General features: G+C 47.6%; 3 protein-coding genes and 1 non-coding gene across 8 annotated transcripts in view; 3 read left to right on the forward strand and 1 right to left on the reverse strand.

Moving 5' to 3' along the window:
* YBX3 (Y-box binding protein 3) overlaps positions 1–21,952 on the forward strand; it is a 92,277-nt gene that overhangs the window by 64,042 nt on the left and 6,283 nt on the right. The window lies entirely within an intron of this gene.
* On the forward strand, positions 9,991–15,591 carry LOC133216601 (killer cell lectin-like receptor subfamily G member 1). 5 transcript variants are annotated; one of them, XM_061361444.1, is made up of 6 exons: positions 9,997–10,235; positions 10,784–10,982; positions 12,311–12,409; positions 13,507–13,658; positions 14,074–14,177; positions 15,465–15,591. In XM_061361444.1, exons 1-6 carry the CDS (start codon positions 10,185–10,187, stop codon positions 15,574–15,576), a joined length of 717 nt encoding a protein of 238 aa, XP_061217428.1. In that variant the 5' UTR covers positions 9,997–10,184; the 3' UTR covers positions 15,577–15,591. The 5 variants fall into 5 exon arrangements, with proteins under 5 accessions (XP_061217450.1, XP_061217466.1, XP_061217428.1 ...); XM_061361455.1 differs by having other exon boundaries at positions 10,001–10,235; positions 10,740–10,982; XM_061361474.1 differs by having other exon boundaries at positions 10,001–10,235; positions 10,934–10,982.
* TRNAG-GCC (transfer RNA glycine (anticodon GCC)) lies at positions 19,302–19,372 on the forward strand. The gene has a single exon. It is a non-coding gene; the product is annotated as a tRNA-Gly (tRNA).
* The window catches only part of LOC133216744 (hydrocephalus-inducing protein homolog), a 106,511-nt gene continuing 104,945 nt past the window's right edge, over positions 20,387–21,952 (reverse strand). Inside the window, exons 84-85 of the mRNA XM_061361747.1 lie at positions 21,476–21,700; positions 20,387–20,999 (exon numbers count right to left, since the gene is read on the reverse strand). Of these exons, the coding sequence (XP_061217731.1) occupies positions 20,496–20,999; positions 21,476–21,700 (729 nt within the window). The 3' untranslated portion in view covers positions 20,387–20,495. The remainder of the gene's footprint in view (positions 21,000–21,475; positions 21,701–21,952) is intronic.

A 21,952-nucleotide genomic window follows, 5' to 3' on the forward strand; every position in this document is an offset into this window, starting at 1 on the left:
GAGGATTGCTGAAGGACAGGCAGACTGGAAGCAGGTCTGGGTTGTGGTTATAGATAATGATGTAACCAGTGCCCAAATTTGTCTTTTCAGCCATGGTTGGCTTCATTTTGGCAGAAGATGGGACCTGAAAAGCAGCACTATTTGTTACAAGAAGGGGGTTGTGATGCCTGGTGCTTGCTTCCTATTCATGCGTGTCATTCAGGCTGGCACAGTGTGAGCATGAATGCTGGGATACTCCAGATGGTCTGTGGCCTGTAGGCATCTGTTGGTTTGTGTACTGAAAATGCCTCTATGGTGGTATTTTGAAGTGAGATTGCTCAGTGCTCGTCTGGTACCTGGCAGCAGCAGGACACATTGCTGATAGTCCTGTTATTATATCCTACCTGCAAGGTAATTGTGGTGCATGTCCCCAAGTGTGCTTATCATAACTGTAGTCTTCTTGCAGCACCAGTTGCCCATCTCAGGCCTTTAATTATATCTTCCTTTTTCTTCTCCAGAGAGCAGGTCAAGGAAAATGTAAAGGATGAAAATAGTGAGAGGGTTATTTTGCCTCACTCAAGACTTGGAGTTCTGTGGCATGCTATCAAAGGTATGTTCTGTGACCAAGCAAGAATACATGACATTGTCATTTGTGTCCTTCTGTGGACACAGGAACTCAAAATCTTAATGCTTATGTTAATAATAACCAGATAATGCCTGTGGTTACTGCTGTTCATCACCAAAACCAACATGAGAGAAAGAGAACTTCTAAAACTAGTGTCCTGGGTTTAGCAGCAGCAGATGCCACAACAACTAGAAAGAGAAAACCATGGGAAGACAGGCACAGAACTTCACATCGAGGTCAGTATTTACATGGCTTCTGCTAGCAGCTGTGTTGTGAACACAGTTCGAAAATCCGTGATTTCCAGATGGTTTTCCATCCCATACATGTGCACGCAGCCTTAAAAACTCTTGCAATTACTTGCAGACCATAATGATTTATGCAACATGCAATATGCAGATGTTAAAAACTGGAGTGTAGTTGTACAGAAGCTTCTCAGCAAGATTTTGGAATTGGTAACAGTATCTCTGAGGCTTGAAGAAAGGAGGCATCATAATTCTGAGAACAACTGTGGTCAGAACAATGTTTATTCACTGTATTACACGCCAGTATTTATTTAAGTTGCTGGGTACCAAAGGAGGTTCCTATGTGATGATAGTTTAGTGCCCTGTTGTTTTCTGCCCGGCCTGAAGCACACTGCATATAAGACAGGTAATGCAAACCAAGCACTCACCAGGTTTTTTGACTTCTATATATAAAAACATTAAAATGTTTTTTTGTTTAGGGCAAGGGCAGCCACATCTGGGTCCTGGTCATTATTCCATAACCATTGTTTCAAAAACAATAAAGAAAACCTAGGTGTTGGGTGTCTCAGCATAGGAGCCAGTGTACCAGAGTACAACTCTAGGAACTGGTCACTCTCCTCCTCTGTTCCAGCTTGGCTCTGAACCTGGCAAAATTTGTGTTTCAAGTTCTATTATAACAGAGATAAAAATTTCTTACAGAAGTTTCACAACCAGCTTCAATGTTCAGAGCTGGCTGCATCAAATCACACTGGGAGTTTAGGACTTCTCTCAAAAATGCACATTTCTTTCTCAATGTGAACAGCCATAACAACAACCTGTTTATAAGGGGGAAAATACTAAACAGAAGAGGATGTCTGCTGAAATACCAACAGAGACAATCAATGCCTGCTAGCCTGGGAACAAGGCCTGGAAACAAGAAGCATCCTTGAGAAGCACAGCTGGCACCTTTAAAGTGCAGGTGGGCACTGAGGGACTGAGACAGCCTGAGATACTGTCAACAAGTGCAACAACAACAAGGGATTGTAACAGAAACTTATCATGTGGAAAAGTGAGAAACAGTCTGGCAAAAGGGGAAAACATCCTGGGAAAGTGAGAACTGGTAACTGCCAGTGGCTGCTCTAGCTGCAAGATCAGGGAAGCAGTCTGGAAAAACAAAAACTCTTTTGAGAGAACAGAAAGCATCCTCATCTATGGGCTGTTCCAAGTGAAAAATAGAAACTAGCTGCCTCTATTGACTGCTTCAGGTGGTGGTGTCCTGTGCCCATGTATGTCTCTGTGATACAAAACTGACTTATTTTTGACCCAAACTGGAGCCTCTGCAAGCTTCCCATACTGCTGCATGTACTCCTCTTTGTCCTGAGCAGGCCGACCTCCCTGCATGAGCTTTTCTATGTGACCTCCTGACAAGTTACTGGGCCACAGCCAGGAATGCCTCGTTGGCTCCTGTTTGTGCCATGGATCATCTCTGAAGTGAACTTCTGCCATTTTATTTGTCCCACTTGTGGGATTGGTTTGATTTGGTCCCACCTGTGGGATGCGTTTGGCCTCCCATGTGTGGGATCAGTTTGGTAGTGCTAATACAATGAACATGCCTTTTTATGCATGTAAATAATCTGCCATAAGAGTATATGCTGTTCTATTATCAGTAAGTTTGCTTTGCTAGTGATAAGTTTGTAGTAACCTGAAATAGAAACAGAATCACAGCATGATTTGGGTTGGAAGGGACCTTACAGTTCATCCAGTTCTAAATCCCTGCCACAGGCAGGGACAGGGACACCTTTCTCTAGACCAGGTTGCTCCAAGCTCTGTCCAGCCTGTCCCAGAACACTGCCAGGGATGGGGCAGCCACAGCTTCTCTGAGCAACCTGTGCCAGCGCCTCAGCACCCTTATAGTAAAGAACTTCTTCCTTACGTCTGACTGTCCTGTAGTTCCACAGCTCTTCCTTTTTACTGTTTTTAAGTTGGGTTTATGTTTCCTACTTGGAAGAACCTCTGGACAGCCTGTTCCAGTATTTTACCACCCTCATTGTAAAGAGTTTCTTCCTTACATCCAGCCTGAATCTCCCCTCTTTTAGTTAAAAACCATCACCCCTCATCCTTGGTGCGTTACAGTTTCAGAAAAAACACAGGATTTCGCATGCATAAAAGTCTCTGTTCCTGTCTATAGCAGATCAGGTGAAAACTTCACTACCAGGCAGAGGTGTCTTGAATTATTATTCATTCCAAGCATCACAATGGTATTTCTCCCTGTTTCTCCATGTCTCCTGCTGTCCCCTGCCCAACACACTCGCACACAGGTCCACCGGCTCAGGAAGTAATGTGGCTGCAGTCCTGAATGGGGAAGGGACATGACAACAAGAAACCAAACAGCCAGTGCTATGGCTTTAAAAGACGTGACCCACATAATGTGGTTACAGATGACACCAGTTTGTTTAAAAAAAAGAAAAGAAAGTTGAAAGAGTGTCAGTTTAAATGTTAGGTGTTAAGCAGGCAAGTAAAGGTAAGTGATGGGAGGTAAAAAAGAGAGCCTTAGAAAGTAGAAAACACTGTGAAATACCAACAGGACTAGAGAAAACCCAAAACCTCCTCCTGCAACCCTCTGGCAGAATGCATATAGAAAAGAAGTAACACCATCTTTCCAAATGGAGCTCTTAAGAGTAGGAAGCTGCAGTGCTGCAATGCACAGGGCAAGGCAGGCAGTGCCTGTGGTGCAACCCCAGCTGCCGCAGTGATGGAAGCTGGTGTCTGCAGCTGCATGTGCAACTTCTGCACTCCCTGGGGATGTGCTGGGTACAGTGTGTAACTGTGCTGGGTGCCTGTGGGCTGTGGGGGGCTGCAGGGGATGGTCTCTGTGGGAAGAGACTAGAGGCTGCTTGCTCCGCAACAGACCCCTGCAGGACACGGCTGAGCCCATCAGCCAGGCTAGCAGTGCCTCTGGGGGCATGTATTAAAGAAAGGGCAGGGATAAAAGGGAGAGAAGCATTAGAGGGAGCACCACGGTTATCAGGGAAAGGAGGAGGAAGGAGGGCCTTTGTGGCTATGGCATTTGTCTTGCCAAGCAACCATCCGTGTGCTCAGCCCATCTTCCCTGCTATTTGCGAGACATCTGCTGGCTGTTGGGAAGTACTGAAAAAGCTTTTTGCTTTGCTTGGGTGTGCAGCTATTTCTATCCGTGACACACACAGAGTCATGGATACCCTGGCTGCCAGCAGAGCACCTCTCCTTCTGGTTCCTCTGCCCAGATCCCAGCGCCTTTAACCCACCCCACAGGCCCTCTACTCACCAGTGGGTCCAGCTCAGTGCTCACCAGCCACGCAGACACTCATCTCACAGGAGCCCCACACTTACAGGACTCCCTCCAAACATCAGTAGGGACCCTGTGCCCACCTGATCCCCTGCCCAGCCCCAGGGCCTCCTACTCCCTGACTAGTGCAGCTTGGAGCTTGCTATGGAACTGGAACTGCACATGCATGGGCTGGGGAAGACACGAGCACTCTCCCCCCAGCACTGACACATGGACTGTGACCCCCAGCCCTGCTCCAGCTGCTGAGCCCCGCCCTCATCACCCATCACTCCCTTGTCCTGGTGCCCCAGCAGCTGTGGCCAGGACACACAGATCCAGTCCTGACCCAGTCACTGAGCTGAGTCCCTCACCCACCCCAGCGCCTGGCACCACACTGGAGTCCTTGATCCCTCTGGCTCCAGAGCTGGCTCCACATCCCCTTGCAGGGTGCCCTTGGGTGCTGGCACCTCATCCTCACAGCACTGGTACACACGAGCCAGAGACTGAGGTAGCAGGGAGAGAGCAAAGAAAGGGTTTAATGAGGAGCCAGGACCTCCTGTGGTGATCAGGGCAGGCCTGGGTCAGACAAGGGCTTGCACATCATCAGGAACTGCTCACACATGGCCCATCCCCTCCTCTCTGTCACCACCCTTCCCCTAAATGTTCCTCAACAGGTTTTGCACAGCCCCACCTGGAACATCCCAAATCCTCCTCCTCCTTCCCCCCCCCTTTATCAGTTACAAAGCCCAGGGTGTCCCTCTCCAAAGCTGTGTCTGGAGCTTCTTGTTGGCCCATTAAGTAGTGGCTGGAGACTTTCAGTCATTGCCATCTCTACTGCTCTTTTATGTGCAGAAGATCTGGGTCTCTGTCAATTATCCTCTTTTGCATTTAAAGAGTACTTCAGTGGGTGACTGTAATGAAGTGGATGCTCTCACCTTCCACACAGCTTTACAGAAGCAACTCAGTGTCAGCATGAGCAGCAATAGTTTGAAGAGTTTCCCATGACTAGTACTGCAAAATTCATTACTTGGCGACGCATGGGGCTGGGTTGGTAAGAAATAAATATTTTAATGTGGAAATCTGCAGCAGAGCTCTTGCCACTGGAGAAATATTTCATTTCTTTTCACCGGGATCATTGTCACAAGAATGAAAACAATTAAGTATTTGTTGCAGACTTAGCTTATGACCAGCTGTTCCTTTCTTTATTATACCAATAGCATCTTGCGTGGACACGGGTGCGCTGCAGCTCTCAGCTCTTCACCACAACCCGTTTTCAAGATGAGGTGAAGAGACAGGAGCAGTACAGTACAGTGTGGGAATGTATACAATAAAACGTGTGTATGCTGTTCTGATCGGATGAGTTTATTTGTTGTTAATTGTATTTCTATATTTTCATGAGAAGTCTTGAGTCTGAGATAACCAAAACACAGCAGCAAACACCACCATCCCCATCCCCTCACTCCCACAGTAAACAAACACACAAACCAGAAATGGATGTTTTACATGTTTGGGCATGTTGCAAACCAGGCCTATCTGATGAGGCACACAAGAAATGGCACTATGACATATATATAGTGGTTTGGAAGAGAAGCACTCAGAGCTTTCTCACTGTCTTTTTGATTAACCATTGCATACGAGCTATTTAACAAAGCATTTTGTGAAGCCAATGCTTCCTGTCTGGTCAAAGCTGATGTCTTCAAAAGCATCATTTCCTGTGAGCTGGTGTCAGCTTTTCAGATTGTGGATTTACTGTGGTTTATTGTTTGTGACAAGAAAGAGGAGCCAGATACAAGCTGAATTCTCTGTAACCTAAGTTTTTAAACATTAGGTTTAAAGAATTCAGGAATGTGTGCTTTCTGCACATCTCCAGCTCCAAGATGGAGGACAGCGTTTAGTTTGTTACAGAATCACAGAATGGTTTGGGTTCAAAGGGACCTTAAATATCCTCTAGTTTCAACCCCCCACCATATAATGTTAAAATGTTATGTTTTAATAAGTTTAATTGCTTTATTTCTTATACTGAATTATAAAAAAGACTTTTATTACATTTAATCCTGCATTCTGTATGGAAACTCATTTGAGACATCTGTGTTTTAAAGGAGGAACTTCCTGCCCTAGAATGTGCACTCAGATGCAGCAGCACAACAAAGAACTCGGGGCATGAGGGCAGAATTTAGATCCAGCTTGCTGGGGAGTGTGGCAAGTTTGATGTCTGTGTCATAGATCTGCCCACAAGGAACCACAGACTTGTAAAACGATGCTGAAGACCTTTGTCCAATCAGCATTAATCCTGTATGTGATTTCTGCTGTGTGCACAACTGATTTTGATCTTGTGAGTTATGGTGCATGGTATAATTGCTAGGAAGAACTGTACTAGCTTGTTTTGCCCCAGAGAGATGTTTTACATCACAGCTGCTCAAACACTGTCTGGATGAGTTTGAAGTATCAAAAGCCACAGACTCTGTGAAAATGGGTCAGCAGCATCCTGCAGCTCACTCCTGCAGAGCTGGCCCTGAAGCTGCCAGCTCCTTGAACCACAAACCCCACAAACTGGGGTGAGGGAGAGAAGGAGATCTTTGGATGTGGAGGCCTTCAGGCCTTATCAACAGCACAAGGCAGAGCAACCTGAAGTCTGTCTTAACCTCCTAAGCCCAAGAAGTCCCTTTCAGGAGCAAAAGATTTATTGTACTGCAAGGCAGGGTAGAGCCTACCTGCCTCTCCATAGCCACTTGTAGGGGAATCAGCTGTAACACTCAGCCTCCATCTTCTTCTTTCATACTGAAATTTCACTACTTGTCACAGAGTCACAGAATAGTGGAGACTGGGAGGCAGCTCTGGTGACCATCAGTGCCCTGCTCAAAGTAGGGTCAACTCATGAACAAGCCAGCAGTGTGCACTTGCAGCCCAGAAAGCCAACCGTATCCTGGGCTGCATCAAAAGGAGTGTGACCAGCAGGTCGAAGGAGGTGATCCTGCCCCTCTACTCTGCTCTTGTGAGACCTCACCTGGAGTATTGTGTGCAGTTCTGGTGTCCTCAACATAAAATGGACATGGAAATGTTGGAACAAGTCCAGAGGAGGCCACGAGGATGATCAGGGGACTGAAGCACCTCCCATATGATCAGCTGAGAAAGTTGGGGCTGTTCAGCCTGGAGAAGGCTGCGTGGAGACCTCATAGCAGCCTTCCAGTATCTGAAGGGGGCCTATAGGGATGCTGTGGATGGACTCTTCATTAGGGACTGTAGTGACAGGACAAGGGGTAATGGGTTAAAACTTAAACAGGTGAAGTTTAGATCGGATATAAGGAAGAAGTTCTTTACTGCTAGGGTGGTGAGGCACTGGAATGGGTTGCCCAGGGAAGTTGTGAATGCTCCATCCCTGGCAGTGTTCAAGGTCAGGTTGGACAGAGCCTTGGGTGAGATGGTTTGGTGTGAGCTGTCCCTGCCCATGGCAGGGGGTTTGGAACTAGATGATTTTAAGGTCCTTTCTAACCCTAACTGTTCTGTGATTCTGTGATTAACTGCAGCAAGCTACGAAGGACATTGTCCAATTGCCCTTTGAATATCTCCGAAAGAGAGAGGCTTTACCACCCCTGGGAAGCCTGTTCCAGGTTTTGACCACATTCACTGTACATTAAAAAAAAAAAAAAAAAGAAAAAGAAAGGAAAAAAAAAACACAACACGACAAGATTCCCCTTGAACCTTTTCTTCACCAGGCTGAACAGTCCCAGTGCTCACAGCCTCTCCTTGTATGAAAGATGCTTCAGTTCCTTAATCATCTTACTGGCTCTTTCCTACTTGCTTCAGTAAATCCACATGCTTCCTGTGCAGGGGAGCCCAGACTGGATACACATCCTGACCAGTGCAGAGTAGAGGGGAAGCAGCTTTCTGCTTAATGCAACCTAGGAGCCTGTTGGCCACCTTTGCCATGAGGGTGTGAGGGCACGTTGCTGCCTCATGTTCAATTTGTCATTTGCCGGGAATTCCCAGATCCTTTTCTGCAAAGCTGCTTCCCAGACAGCTGACCCCAGTGTGTGCTGATTTCTCGCCACGTGCAGAAGCCTGCATTTGCCTTTACTGAACATCATGAGGTTTCTTTCTGGCCATTTCTCCAACCATGTCCAGGTCTCTCTGAATGCTGGGACAATCACCTGGTGTATCAGTCATTCCTCTCAGTTTTGTATCATCTGAGAACTTACTGAGGGTAAGAGAACTTACTCTGCTCTATTGTGAAGGTCACAGGTCACAGGCACACTACTGCATCCAGTGTTGAGCCCTGTGGCACATCTGGTCACTAGCCTGCAGCTGGACTGCATGCCACTGGTCACAAGCCTCTGGACCCAGCCCTATAGCAAGTTTTCAGTCTGCCTCACTATCTACTTATCCAGTTTGATAGTTCATCAGTACTTGTGTGTGAGGATGTTGCAGGAGACAATGTCAAAATAACATCCACAGCTCTCCATGGGGTGAGTCACCTCACTGTAGGTTATGAGGTCAATCAGACATGTCTTCCCCTTTGCAAATCTGTGCTGACAAGGTGATTACTGTTCCTTGGCAGAGGGATTGGACTAGATGATCTCCAGAGGTCCCTTCCAATCCAAACCATTCTGTGATTCAGTGATTCTTATTCTTCGTGTGTCTGGAAATGGTTTCTAGGATGAGTTGCTCTATTACCTTTCCAGGGGCTGATATCAGGCTGACTGGTCTGTAGTTCCCTGGATCCTTCTTCTTGAAGACAGGAGTCATCTCCTGTCTTCATCTTCAGCGACCTTTCCTGATTACCATGACCTTTTAAAGGTTGTTGAGAGTGGCCTTGCAATGAAGCCAGCTCCCACAGCACTCGTGGTATGTCCCATCAGGGTCCATGAACTTGTATATGTGCATTTAGTTTCAATGCTCCCTAACATGATAGCTCCTCCACCAAAGTTAAGTCTGTTTTTCACTGGACTTCCTCATAGTTTTCATGGACCTGAGATTGCTGAAGGCAAGTCACCTTAGCAAAGACTAAGACAAAGGAAGCACTGAGTCACAGAGTGTATCACCCTTTTCTATGTCTTTGTGATCAGCTACACTGCAGGCCCACATTTTTCGCTAGGTATTTTTTTGCTTCCTGATGTACCCTGTTAAACCTTCCTTGTGGCCTTTCACACCAGATTCCAATCCAGGCAGGCTTTGGCTTTCCTAACCCCACCCCTACAAGCTAAGGGATTCATGGGGGCCCACTGTCACCATTTGTAACCTGCTCATTGGGTGGGCCGTTCTTGAGCTCAAAGGAACTGACACTTGAAAACCATCCAGCTATCCTGAACCTCCTCTCTAGGACTGTTTGCCATGGCATACCTGAAAGCAGATTCCTGAGCAGCCCGAAGTTTGCCTTCTTTAAGTCCTGGGTTGGGATCCTGTTTTTTGCAGGTTTTCCCTTCTTTTCAGGATCCTGAACTCCACCATCTTAGGTTACTGCAGCCACACCTTCCCCCAGCTTTTACATCCCCAACCAGTTCTTATTTATGTCCTTAAAAATAAATGGAGTAAGAAGAAAAAGAAGGGAAAGGACATGAAGAAAAGGGGTGGAAAATAATTTTATGTTTCAAAATTAAACATATATATATTCCTGGTAGCCTATAAAGTAAAAATGATTATGAAATGTTAATAAAATTATGTTTCCAGATTTTGACTAAACCTCAGAATTAGCAAAATGATTGAATTGTGAAGTCCTCTTCTTTTATGAAAGTACTATTATTTGTTTTCCATTTGAAGACTGGCAGTACAAGCCTATGCTTTTAATAACGGAGTCTACAGATACAGCTTGTTCAATGTATTCTGTTGCTCAGTGAATGTAACATTGCAAATAGCTCAGAGTTTGGTGCAACCATGGCAGGAACACTTTTTTTTTCACTATAACTCTGAAGAAGTAGAGCTCTGTGCTGCAATAAAAGGACACAAGTTTCCTGTGTGGGTCACCACGATACTCATTTCCCATCTCTCAGTTGCCCTGTTTCAGTCTGATAGTAACAATCAATTTGTCATCCTGCAGAGTCATATATGGAGATGAGGACAGATGCACCACCTGCTCTGCTATCACATTTCAGCTTCCTCCTGTGGAAATAAGGTAAATCCCCTCAATTTTCTTATCAAAATTCTCAAAGTCAATCAACATGTCATTGGTATAGGTCAAATGCATCTGTATTGCTTTTATTGATGGTGCTTGCAGTGAAAGAGAGAAATCCATTCTGCAAATTGTCCCACTAGAATTACCCATGTCTGTCTATTTGCTACATAAGGAAATACAATTCCTCACCTTTGTCATTTTGGTCAAGCTTTAGTTGCTTACTTATATTAGTTGATGTGGAGAATGCTAGGTAACTTCACCTCTCTGTGAAAGTAAGATCCCCTGGCTAACACTGGCCTACCTAACATTCATTCATCATAGGAGCAGTTTAGTCATAAATGATAGAACTCTTCGAGAGCTATTGTCATTGCTTAAATGACTTGTACTCCAGAAGGCTGATTTGAACTAGATTGTATTTAAGATCCCTTTCAACCCTAGCCATTCTGTGATTCTGTGATTTGTTCCATGTATTACTCTTCTACTAATAATATATGCTATCATTAGAAATGATTCCAAACTGCTGGAAGGAAAGCTCTTTTGACCTTCAGGAAAATTCAGATCCAGACCTGGACTTTGTAGCTAGTTGGACTTCTAAATTCCAAGTAAAGCAAAGTAAAAAAACACAACACTTAAAAGCACATGACAGGAATAAAAAGGAACACATCTATCTGAATGTGAACCACAGCCCTTCTTCCAAGAAACTGATGATGAGAAGACAAAGAACAGAGGAGAACATCACAAACAAAGGTAAAGTCTGTTAATGGGAAAGATGTATGCATTCCTGAATAAACAGTCTAACAGATTTCATGTCTGAAGGGGGCCTACACAGATGCTAGAGAGGGACTCTTCATCAGGGACTGTAGCAATAGCACAAGGGGTGATGGGTTTAAACTGAAACAGGGGAAGTTTCGGTTAGATGTAAGGAAGGAGTTCTTTACTGTGAGGGTGGTGAGGCACTGGAACAGGCTGCCCAAAGAAGTGGTAAATGCTCCATCCCTGGCAGTGTTCAAGGCCAGGTTGGACAGAGCCTTGGTTAACATGGTCTAGTGTGAGGCATCCCTAATCATGGCAGGGGGTTGGATCTAGATGATCTTGAGGTCCTTTCCAACCCTAATCATTATAGGATTCTATGAATTAATTATTTGCAATTTTATGCTAATAAGTTTTCTAGGCTGCTATTTGTAGTTGAGAAGGATAGAGAGTTCGAGGCAGGTTAAAGCTGGAGACTTGCAGCTCCAACAGAGTTAAGTGATGTGTGATCTAATAATTCTGTTGATGCTGTATCAAAAAAGTCACTGTAGTTGGACTTCTCTTCAGACATAATCCTGAGCTGTGACTGATCAAGAAGCCCCTACAGTGGGAGAAGGGAAGTATACAAGTGCCATGTAAGCATGAAGTATGCAGTATTGAATGTGGCTGCCAGAAAGCAAGATGAACTTAACTTTAAGGGTACCACAGAGGTACCTTGGTTTTAGATCGACAGTTGTACCATTTGAGTGATCAGCTGGTGTAAATTTGAGCTGATTAAAAGAGCGTGAATGTCTTCCTAGCCAGACCAGCGGGGGGGGGGGGGAGGTGTCTGTGTATGTGACAGCCTAACAGAGAATACAACCACGGTACAACTGACAAAAAGAGCTTTGAAGACAGCAACAGGCTTGAGCTGCTTAAACCCACATATTCCTTGTTGGTGCAACCCAGCGCTGCGACGGTGAGCAAATTGTAGAGCCTGGCAAAGAGAACCACATTTGTCTTGTGATTCAGCTGTGTATTGAAACGCTATACTTGCTAAATGTAACTTGCACTTATGTGTTGCTTTCAACACATAGCTGTATCACCCTGCTAAATCAGAATCTCATGCAACATCACATTTCTTTAGTAAAAATAAACTGATATTAAACATTGAATTATCCATGTGTGGAATATCAAAAAGAACTAGTCAGATAGTATTGCACTCTGACATGAGTGCAGGGTGAAGTAAACAGACACTGCAGTTTCACATATATTGTATTTCTAGAGCTGATCCCATTGAGAAAACCTCACCTTTATCACATTTATGCTCTTTTTCTTCCTGTTAGATTTTCCTGGTTTATGCACCAGCCGCTGTATTACTGCAGTGATTCTAGGGATCCTCATCTTGGCATCGCTGGGAACAGCACTGGGTTTTATTATCAAGGGTAAATAAAAACCTGCCATTGAAAATATTTTATTTGAAGTTAGAGCTTTGCCAGGAAGCAAAACAGAGCTTTTGATATCTGCTCAGGGCTCCAAGAAGAGCATGGAAGTATCATTTCTCTGTTAAAAAAGACTTGATTCTGTTTTCTGAGGTTTTTAAAGTTTGGCCTAGTTACACCAGTCCTCAGCAGGATCAAGAAAGTAAGGCATAGAGAATATCAAAGATGCCTTTGAGAGGGGCAACTGGGTAGACTTCAATGTGTAGCAAGCAGACTTTGTTGGGTGCTCAACCACTCATGTCTACATCCTGATAAATGCAGCTCTAGACCAGAGGACAGAACCAGAAAGCCCATTTTTTCATGTGCATCTGCAGATCAGTGCTGTACAGTGAGAGAATGAGCCCTGAGGTGTTCAGTGGCCATCCATGGGCCAGTGGCACTACCTGCTCTCCTGTCAGGAAGGAAAAGGAGGGTGCTTCAAACTGCAAGACCTCCATGACTAGCAACTGTTACAAAATGATTCCTGGTCCTAGCAGCAGCCAGAGCTTAGTGATGGGGGCTGTATGGAAGTGGGGGACCTGCCACAGTCCTGTCAGATGCCAGGGCTTTGCCTATCCCATTGGACAGAAGGAAACGTGGGCCAAAGATGAAGTTTATATGAGGAAGACAGAATGAAAAGGAGAAGGGAAAACAAAAGAGTAAAAACACTAGAAAGGAAAAGGAAAAGGAAAAGGAAAAGGAAAAGGGAAAGGGAAAGGAAAAGGAAAAGGAAAAGGAAAAGGAAAAGGAAAAGGAAAAGGAAAAGGAAAAGGAAAAGGAAAAGGAAAAGGAAAAGGAAAAGGAAAAGGAAAAGGAAAAGGAAAAGGAAGGCCCCAAAAGACCCCTCCATAATCTCACACCTATTCCCATCTGGTAAATGGATGATTTTCAGAGAGCCTCTGTGCTGTTAATGACATTGTCTTTGCCAGTCTCAGAACAGCTCCAGCGATGGCATTACTATAATGCTGGAGAATCAGTTTCTAGAGGGGTGCGTGTGCGAAATGTGCCCGCAGCGGAGCAGGCTCTACGAACGAGAAGAGAGCCGTATGCCTGTTTTGCAGGCTATCCATGCCCACGCTGCCCTGAGCAGTGGGTCACCTACAGAGGGAGCTGCTACTGCTTCTCCAAGCAGAAGAAGGACTGGCATTCCAGCCGGCAGTCCTGCGGGGCACAGGGAGCTCATCTCCTCGTCATCAGTGATACCAGCGAAATGGTGGGTGCCTTTGCGGTGGCCAGGACCGAGGGCCTTTGCCATACAGGATAACAGGATTACAGGGGAGCGGGTCGAAGGCACTGTACTGTCCAGCTCTTCCCCTCTGTGAGCAAGGGAAAGAGTAAAAGGCCTTTGCAAGAGGAACGTGCTTCTCTCTGCCTGCCCTTGCTGAGCTTGTCATGGGCTCAGTCCTCAGACCCACGGCTGGGGGAGCTGCTGGCACTCTGAAATGCTGCCTCTCACAAAGTAGGTTCCTACAGTAAGGAATTGGAATGGTGTGGGTGCCCAAAGGACGTTGAGAAATAGCTGCAAACCTCCCTCTTTCACACAGCGCCCCATTGTTTCCTCCCAGAGTCCAGAACTTGACTCTGTTTCTCTGAAACTACTGATCTCCCTGCCTCTCTGTCCCTCCTAGGACTTCTTCCAGATGATGCACACCGAATCCTACTGGATTGGTTTGCAGAACAGCACTGGTTATGACTGGGTCTGGGAAGATGGCTCAAAACTAAATGGAAAAAAGTGAGTATGGTATTTCCTCTGTATTTTTCTGTAAAGCAAAGGGCTTGAGATCCTTCCCATGCCCTTAAACTTCTACATGAGATGTTCCATCTGTAGTCTGTGGAAGTCTTATCAGCAATGAATACAGCTGCTATGTTCAGAGTGGCTGCTGGCTCCAGCAGCTCCAGAACTAATGGGTTCTTCCTGTCCGGCTGCTGGAGCCCAGTCTGGTGCACCAGAGATGTGGGAGTCTCTATCCCAGGATGATGTGCACAGCTGCTACATTCCCATTTGTAGGATCACTCACTAGGAAATCTGAGCATGTGTCCCAGAGACACAAATACAGACACATGTGCAGGCAAAGGACTCTCACACAGCTGGCTGCACACGCTGCCAACAAACAAGGCACTGCCTTCAGCAGCAGCCACATGTAGTGCTAATAGGACTCACATAAAGCACAAGAATAGGCAGATAAGTCCCCTTCCTCCTCTTTGGCTGCTCAGGATTGAAATCCATTAGTGAACACACACACAAAACACTCTCTAGGCTCCCAGGGCATCCTATCCCCTGGCTAGTGCAGCTTGGAGCTGCCATGGAATTGGAACTGCACACGGACAGTCCCCCTGCTCACACACGGCCTGTCCCCTCCTCTGTCACTTCCCTTCCCCTAAACGTTCCTCGACAGGTTTTGCACAGGCCCACCTGGAACATCCCAAATCATCCTCCTCCTCCCCCCCTCTTTTATCAGTTATAAAGCTTGGGGTGTCCCTCTCCAAAGCTGTGCCTGGAGTTTCTTGTTGGCCCATTAAGTAGTAGCCAAACACTTCCAGTCTTTGCCGTTGCCTCTGTTACCTCTTTTGCACCAGATTTGTGTCTCTGTGGATTTCTGCTTGATCATTAATTTCCCTTTGCATTGAAAAGGTTTTCTATTGGAAAACCTTAATGAAACAGAGGCTTTCATCTTCCACGTGCCCATACAACACATTCAGACTGGAATACTTGCTACTTTCTGTCCCAAGGTCTCTAAATGCTTTAAGTGGAGCAGGACTTTTCTCTCATTAGTGATGGGAAATGGAGAGCCAAAATGACACAGACTACCTCTCAAGTCTCAGGGTGAGCTGTGGGCATAGCAAGCCCCACTGCCAGACCTCCCATGTTCCAGGATGGGTCTTTCCTGACACAAGGTCATGAAGTCCAACTTCAGTGAGTCTCCTACTTCCAAAGACGTGCGAGGTTCTTCCCCCTGCCAAAGTGATGATCCCTCTCTAATGTCCTCCCGCTTGTGTGCTCTGCCCGTGTCTCCCACAGTGTCCTGTTCAACAGCCCCGTGCAGAACTGTGCCGTTCTGCTGGATGGTGCCATTCGTGCTTCCAGCTGTGAAATCCTTGCCCCATGGATCTGCGAGAAATCTCTTCAGTGACCTCAGTGGACCTTGTGTGAGGAAGTGTCCTTTGGAGAGCTGTGCTAAGGCTTTCTCCCTATGAAAGTGCCTCAGGAAGCTTCTCAGAGAGAGAAGCTGTGCTCCTTGCTGCTGTTTGTACCTGGAGAAAACTGCAGCATGGCTGCCAGTGTTACAGAGCTGCATAACTCACTGTGATGGGGTACTGCTACCCTGCTGAGATGAAAATAAACATAGGTTGCTTCTAACAATTTCTTCAGTGGTTACTTTCTGTTTTCCTGCCTGATATCATTATTCAGTGCATTAGGTGATTGATAAATGGGCAGAAAGGAAGCTGGTGGCAGGAACAGAGTCAGGAGGGCAGGGAGTGAAATACATTCTTTGCACTAGCACTGCAGAATAGCAGTGTCTCCTGTTGCAGAGAACAAGATACCACTACAGCTCTTAAACAGGTTCCTGCCCCAGATCTGCCTGAGGGATTGCTGGCTGACACAATTACTTTTGTCAGCAGCCAAATAAACACAGCTCCTTTGTCCTGAGGCCCACCGGTAAAGGTGCCCTCAGCCACAGTCAACATCTTTGTCGCTGACATGGACAGTGGGATTGAGGCACCCTCAGCAAGTTTGCCGATGACACCAAGCTGTGTGGTTCGGTTGATACGCTGGAGGGAAGGGATGCCATCCAGAGGGACCTTAACGTGCTTGAGAGGTGGCCAGTGCCAACCTCATGAAGTTCCTCAAAACAGAGCTTTGCCCATACTGCAAGCAGGATGGTTTGAGACCAGATCTGGGGAAGCAGCAAGGGCCAGTCCTCTGTAGTGAGCGGATGGCTTGCTGGGAGCTGAGAGCAGTAACATGGCTGGCAGAGGTGATGGCCCATGTCCCTTGCCACCTCTTCTCTCTTTTGGTAACTGTGGGGCAAGTTTCTGATTCATTGGAGGGAAGCTCCAGTTTTTCTCACCAAGCATGGTGGACGCTGTGGCTTAGGTGATGCCTTGTCAGCTGCAGAAACAGGCTTTCTTTTTCTTCCTATGCAGAAAATGTGGGGAATAGAGACACCAGCACTATGGCACACAATACAGTTCTAAGGTAAGAATATAAAGACAGCTTGTTCCAGAACTGTTTGATTGACTAACACAGATGTAGCCTAAGAAATCTTGCCTCATTTTTCACACAGGATTAGCATCTGTTTGGACTGTGCTCTGTGTTTCACAGACAGGGCCGTCAGCTCCCTCCAGCAGTTGAACGTTTGTAGTCAACATGCAAAGTTAATGTGCACAGGTTTAACCTGGGACTCCAGCCTAATCCAATTTATTCTGAGATGATACCTTTGACATAGCGAGCAGCCTGGATCTCAGTAGATCTTCTAATGTTAATAGTGATGATTTCCACTGAAAGCATCATCAAGCAAATAAATCACCCTGTTTGCTTGCATAGATCACCTTTCATCAAGGCATTTTTCCTGAAGATTGATACACTTCACAAAACCATGTACTGTGGAGAAGGATAAAGCTATTCTCCTTTACACTGTAATCCCAGGAGAGTCAAGTATTGGTTACAAAATTCCTAACGGTGAATCCTACTTAATCTTGTGATTTTAGGTCCTGCACTGACATTACTAAATCTGTCCCACTGGGTGACTTTATAATCTCTGTTCCACCCCTTGGAGGTTCACAATGCCTACACCCTTCTTACGTAAACAGTGGGTATTTGAGTTTGTTTGACTTGTTGAAACAAGAGTTTTTAATAGAAAATACCTATGATAACCCCTGTCTCAAAGTGGGAAATTGGAATAGCTGGCAGGTTTCTGTCCCACACTGAGTTAGATTAGTTCATAGAATCGTAGAGTCCTAGAATGGTTTGGGTTGGAAAGGACTTCGAGATCATCTACTTCCAACCCCCCTGCCTCAGGCAGGGACATCCCATCCTGTTTCTTCTCCTGTACTTTTTAAGAGGCAGCACAAAACTTGCCAGAAAACACACTACTCCCAATTCACAGCCAGCGTGTATACCTTTTCCCCTCTTATTATGTAACTCAGCTTTCCACATTTCTGCTTTTGAAACTCCCACACTGTGTAGGGCTTGTATCTTCCAGATCTCCAAACAAAAGTCATGCTTTTTGGAGACAGAAAATAATTTTCAAACTAAGCTTATAAATCATAGTTAATCACCTTCAGTATTTCGGGAAGTGGATGAGTCTATGAAGGTGTTGAGCTAGCTCTAGCAGAAGATTCTCCCCACCTTCCCCTCCAGAGACCTGATGTTACTTTGCTTTTTCTACTCTGTATCCAGCTCATCTAGGGTTGTTTTCTGCATCTCAAAGAACAGCTGCCTTAAGTAGGATGATCGTATCAATTTTAATACCAGTCTCTGTAGATTGCTTTGAGATCCTCTGGAAATGGAGGCCAGGCTTGCCATGTGGTGAAACCTGCCCAAAACTATCACTCAGACAAAACAAAACCTGAACTGCTTTGCCAGCTTTTACACTTTTTATGACCTCAGTATGTACTGGGCAAAACCAGGAAAAGCACAAATAGCTGTTGCAAGGAAAGCGTGCCTAAAGCTCTGAACTACATCTGCCCTATTCTAAAGGATTTGGGTATGCAACAGAAAGAAAGAAGCAGCACAGAGGAAATCTTAACAACCTTATATCCTTGTAATGTACTAGTGACCCCAGAGAAGACCATTAATTGGCTTAACATACAGAGAAAGCTAAAGCAGCCTGGGCTGACCTGAAAATGAGACAACCTGTGACTTACTGGCCATGTCAGGCAGCAATAAAGAGTGAAGACAAATGTCACTGAGGGAAGGAACTGCTTTCCCAGATCATAAAGAAGGCTATGCTCAAGTTGGAACTGCTATATGTACAAGCTGGGCCACCAGACAGGTTTTGGACGCTTTTACCACCTGGAGTAAGCATACTTATCATGGTCAAAGCAGTCATCATTTGGGGCATCTTATTGCCAAATTGTGAAAACTTTGGATTACTGACTCAGATATTGAGAAGGGGAGAGAAAAAATAAAAGTATACAATTAAACAAGCATTTAGGGAAACACCTTTCCTCTTCTTTCCCTCAACTCATCTTCAGTAAGCTGTCAGAAATGATTTTTTGGCCACAGCAAATGCCAAAGAAAGTGGTATTGAAATGGGGAACGATGAAGGAACCCAGTAGTGTAACCAGAGCTCTCTCCTCCTCCCTGCTCAGCTCCAGCCTGCAGCCTCTTACACCATTCATGAACTCTCAGCCCAGGATAGACTCAAGGGCCACTCACCATGGCTACGTGCTTGCAGAGAAGTCACCAGGTCTTTAAACACCCTCTCCAACATGGTGGGTTATGAGGGTCATGTACCCACAATACAGCATAAGACAGCAGCAGAGAACTGGCTGGTATGGAATTACGGCCTACCAGACCAATGCCCAGCACCATGATTTTGGATCCTCGCAGCCACCCATACACCGCTTCAGCTGATATTCCAAGCAAACAAGGTTTCCATAAGCCATACCTATTCCTCCCCAGGAACTCCCAGCTTGGAACCCAGGGATATTTAACTTATCATCTGCCCTTAAATGAAGACATCTGTAACCCTGCTTCAGCCGTGCAACCGCTTCAAGGTCCCGGGTCACCCAATGGCCCTTCAGTTCCAGGCCCCCTGCAGCAGAGCTGCTGGAGGCACGGGCAGCTGTGCAGGCAGAGGTGCAGGTAGTGCTGTAGGCAGCGGTGCAAGCAACTTCCCAAACAGCTGGAGCATTGGTGGTTCAGTGGTAGAATTCTCGCCTGCCACGCGGGAGGCCCGGGTTCGATTCCCGGCCAATGCAATGTTGTCTTTTCCCTTTTTGCTTTGACTTCTACCCATTCCATAGACCCACTCTTCCCAAAATCTCAGCCTAAATAGCATCTTTACTTTAGCCTTCAATGAAGATGCAAAAGTTTCCAGTGTCTAACTCGGTAGAGGGGTTTGCCACCGGCCTGTCACCCACTTTAAAATCCAGGAAAGTCGTTACAGAAGATGCTTATGAACTTTTCTTCCCAAAACGGCTGACACCATCTGTTATCAACCTGCTCTAAGCAAAGCAGGCTGATGGGAGACGGGCATGGCCACCCCAGAGCCAGCTCCTGCCTGCTGGCCGGCGAGACCCCCGTGTCACCCAGCCGCGGTCAAGTCTAGCCCGGAGCCAGCCATCCCCAGGAGCGTCGCGGGAGCCGAAGCCGCGCTGCTCAGGCCATCAGCGCGGGGCTCGCAGGCACAACTCCGGTGCCGAACACGCACCCTGACCCGCTGGCGCCCCGAAGCTGACAGGCTCGAAGATAAACTTCAGTGACAGATGTATGGGGATGGGAGACACGGAGCAGCTCGGGGGGGCTGCGCCCCTCCTGCCCGGGCACTGACCCTGACACAGCCACCGTAACCCGAGCCCTTATTGGGGCTCCGGGCCCGCACACCCCCAGGCCTGCAGCCGCGCTGCCCCTGGGCGACCCCATCACCCGGGGAGCCTGTCCGATCTGGTTCCGTACGGCGGGCAGCTCCACGGTGCATGGCGGGATCCCCCCAAGCACCACAGGCCGGTTCCTGCCTTCCCGCGACCCGCAGGAGGCCCCGCTCTGCTCCCAGTCCCTCCCCGCGGTGCCGCTCCGTCCTCCATCCCCTCGGCACCGGTGCGCTGGGGTCTCCCGGAGCGGCACCGCCCCATCGCCGGTTCCCGCTCCCCGCCGTCCCTCACTTGCCGATACCGAGGGCCGCTCTCTTCCCGCACCGCGCTGGCGGCCACGGCCCCTGCAGCCCCCAGGCACCGCCGTGATCCAGGGCGCCCCCAGGCGACGCAGAGACTGCCTCCAAAGTACCCGCAGCTCCGGAGGAGCGCGGTTGGTTTATTGTACACCGAGCGCCGCAGAGTTAATGGACCCTCAGTTAATTACGGAGCGCCCGCTATCAGAAGCAGCCTAGCTAGGGCTCAAGGGGGACACCGGTCTCTTGGCAGCGGGAAGGCCGCGAAGGTAGTACACCCAGGAGACACTGCCCACCGCGGGGCAGGAGACCACCATCCTGCTAGGGACGGAAGCCCCATCCACAGCCGGGATGCCAGCGAAGGAGATGGTGATGGCCATGGTCTTTTTGGCATGCAAGCTCTTGGGGGCCCTGACGGTGAAGGCCGGGTGCTCCACCGTGCACTGGAAGGCCATGGTTTGAAGGAAGATGTTCTTGAAGGGGATGGAGATGGTAGTGCCAGCCTTGATGGGGAAGGGGCCCTGAGGCTTGGGTGGGAGGGCGAGGCCAACGAGCGGGATGCTGTAATCGCCGCCAAGCGGGGAGGAGAGCTGCAGTATGGCTCTGGCTTCACCCAGTTGGCAGGGCTCGAAGGTTACTTCCACACTCAGCTCCGAGCCCCTGGGGCTGGCAGGGGCCGCACTGATGGTTTTCTCTGTTTGGAAGTCGGCACAATTGGTCTGCACAGGGGAGAAAAGAGACCATGGAGGGAGTGGGTCACAAAAGCTGAGTCAGTACCTCAGGAAGAAACTGATGGTCCCCTGCCATCACACTGGTTGTGGTTCCTGTCCCCATCCTGTCACTGTATGTCCAACCCACAGCATTCCCCTGCTGAATGGGCAAGAGAACTGTCCAAGTGTGCCAAGCAGGGACAACCCTGCACCCAAACCCAAGAGGCCATACTTGGGCTGTAAGGTGGAAGTCCAGACACCATGGAGCCTGCAAAAGCACCTCCAACAAGGGCAGCAGAGAGCATTCTGCAAGGGAGGCTAGTCCAGGTGGGGACAAGCCCAGTGCTGGTGGGCAGACCCCCAGACTCAGATGGCCATCCCGCCTACGCCAGACCAAGCCAGAGGGGCTGGACCCCTCAGCAGAGAGGGCTGGTGCTCGCCAGAGGAGCTGCCTTCCAGCCAGAGCCCTGGCAGCCCAGGCTCACCTGGAGGATGTACTCAGTCTTCTGCCGGGCATAATTCATTATTTTTGTGGTGATGGTCTGACTAGAGCCCAGTGTGATGCAGAAGTAGAGGGGCTTCTCCGGCCGGCTCACGATGGCTTTCAATTGCAGGTTGTAGTAGAAAGAGCCCAAGTCGCTGCTCTGGAGCACCAGGCGCCCCGTGCTCTCACCCACTTTCAGGGGCTGGTACTCAAGTACAAGATCAGCCTAAGAGGAATGAGGGGAAATGCCACTGAGTTAGGCAGAGACAGCGAATTCAGGGCCTAGGATGGGGAAAATTGTTCCATGTTGTGCACACACAGTGCTGGAAGGCTAAGCTGCCTTTCTTGTTCCAATTCCTTCTCTCTGGGGCACAGCCTTACTGCATCTAGGAGGACAGTTCACTTGCGGGACAGTCCCCAAGAGCTGAGAGTCCTCCAGCACTATCCCAGAAGCTTCCCACCCTAAAATGCCCCTATA

Source organism: Neopsephotus bourkii, unplaced genomic scaffold (genome assembly GCF_033783945.1).
Source record: "Neopsephotus bourkii isolate Nb327-2 ecotype Australia unplaced genomic scaffold, CSIRO-AGI_Nbou_v1 NB_107, whole genome shotgun sequence".
NCBI lineage: Eukaryota > Metazoa > Chordata > Aves > Psittaciformes > Psittacidae > Neopsephotus > Neopsephotus bourkii.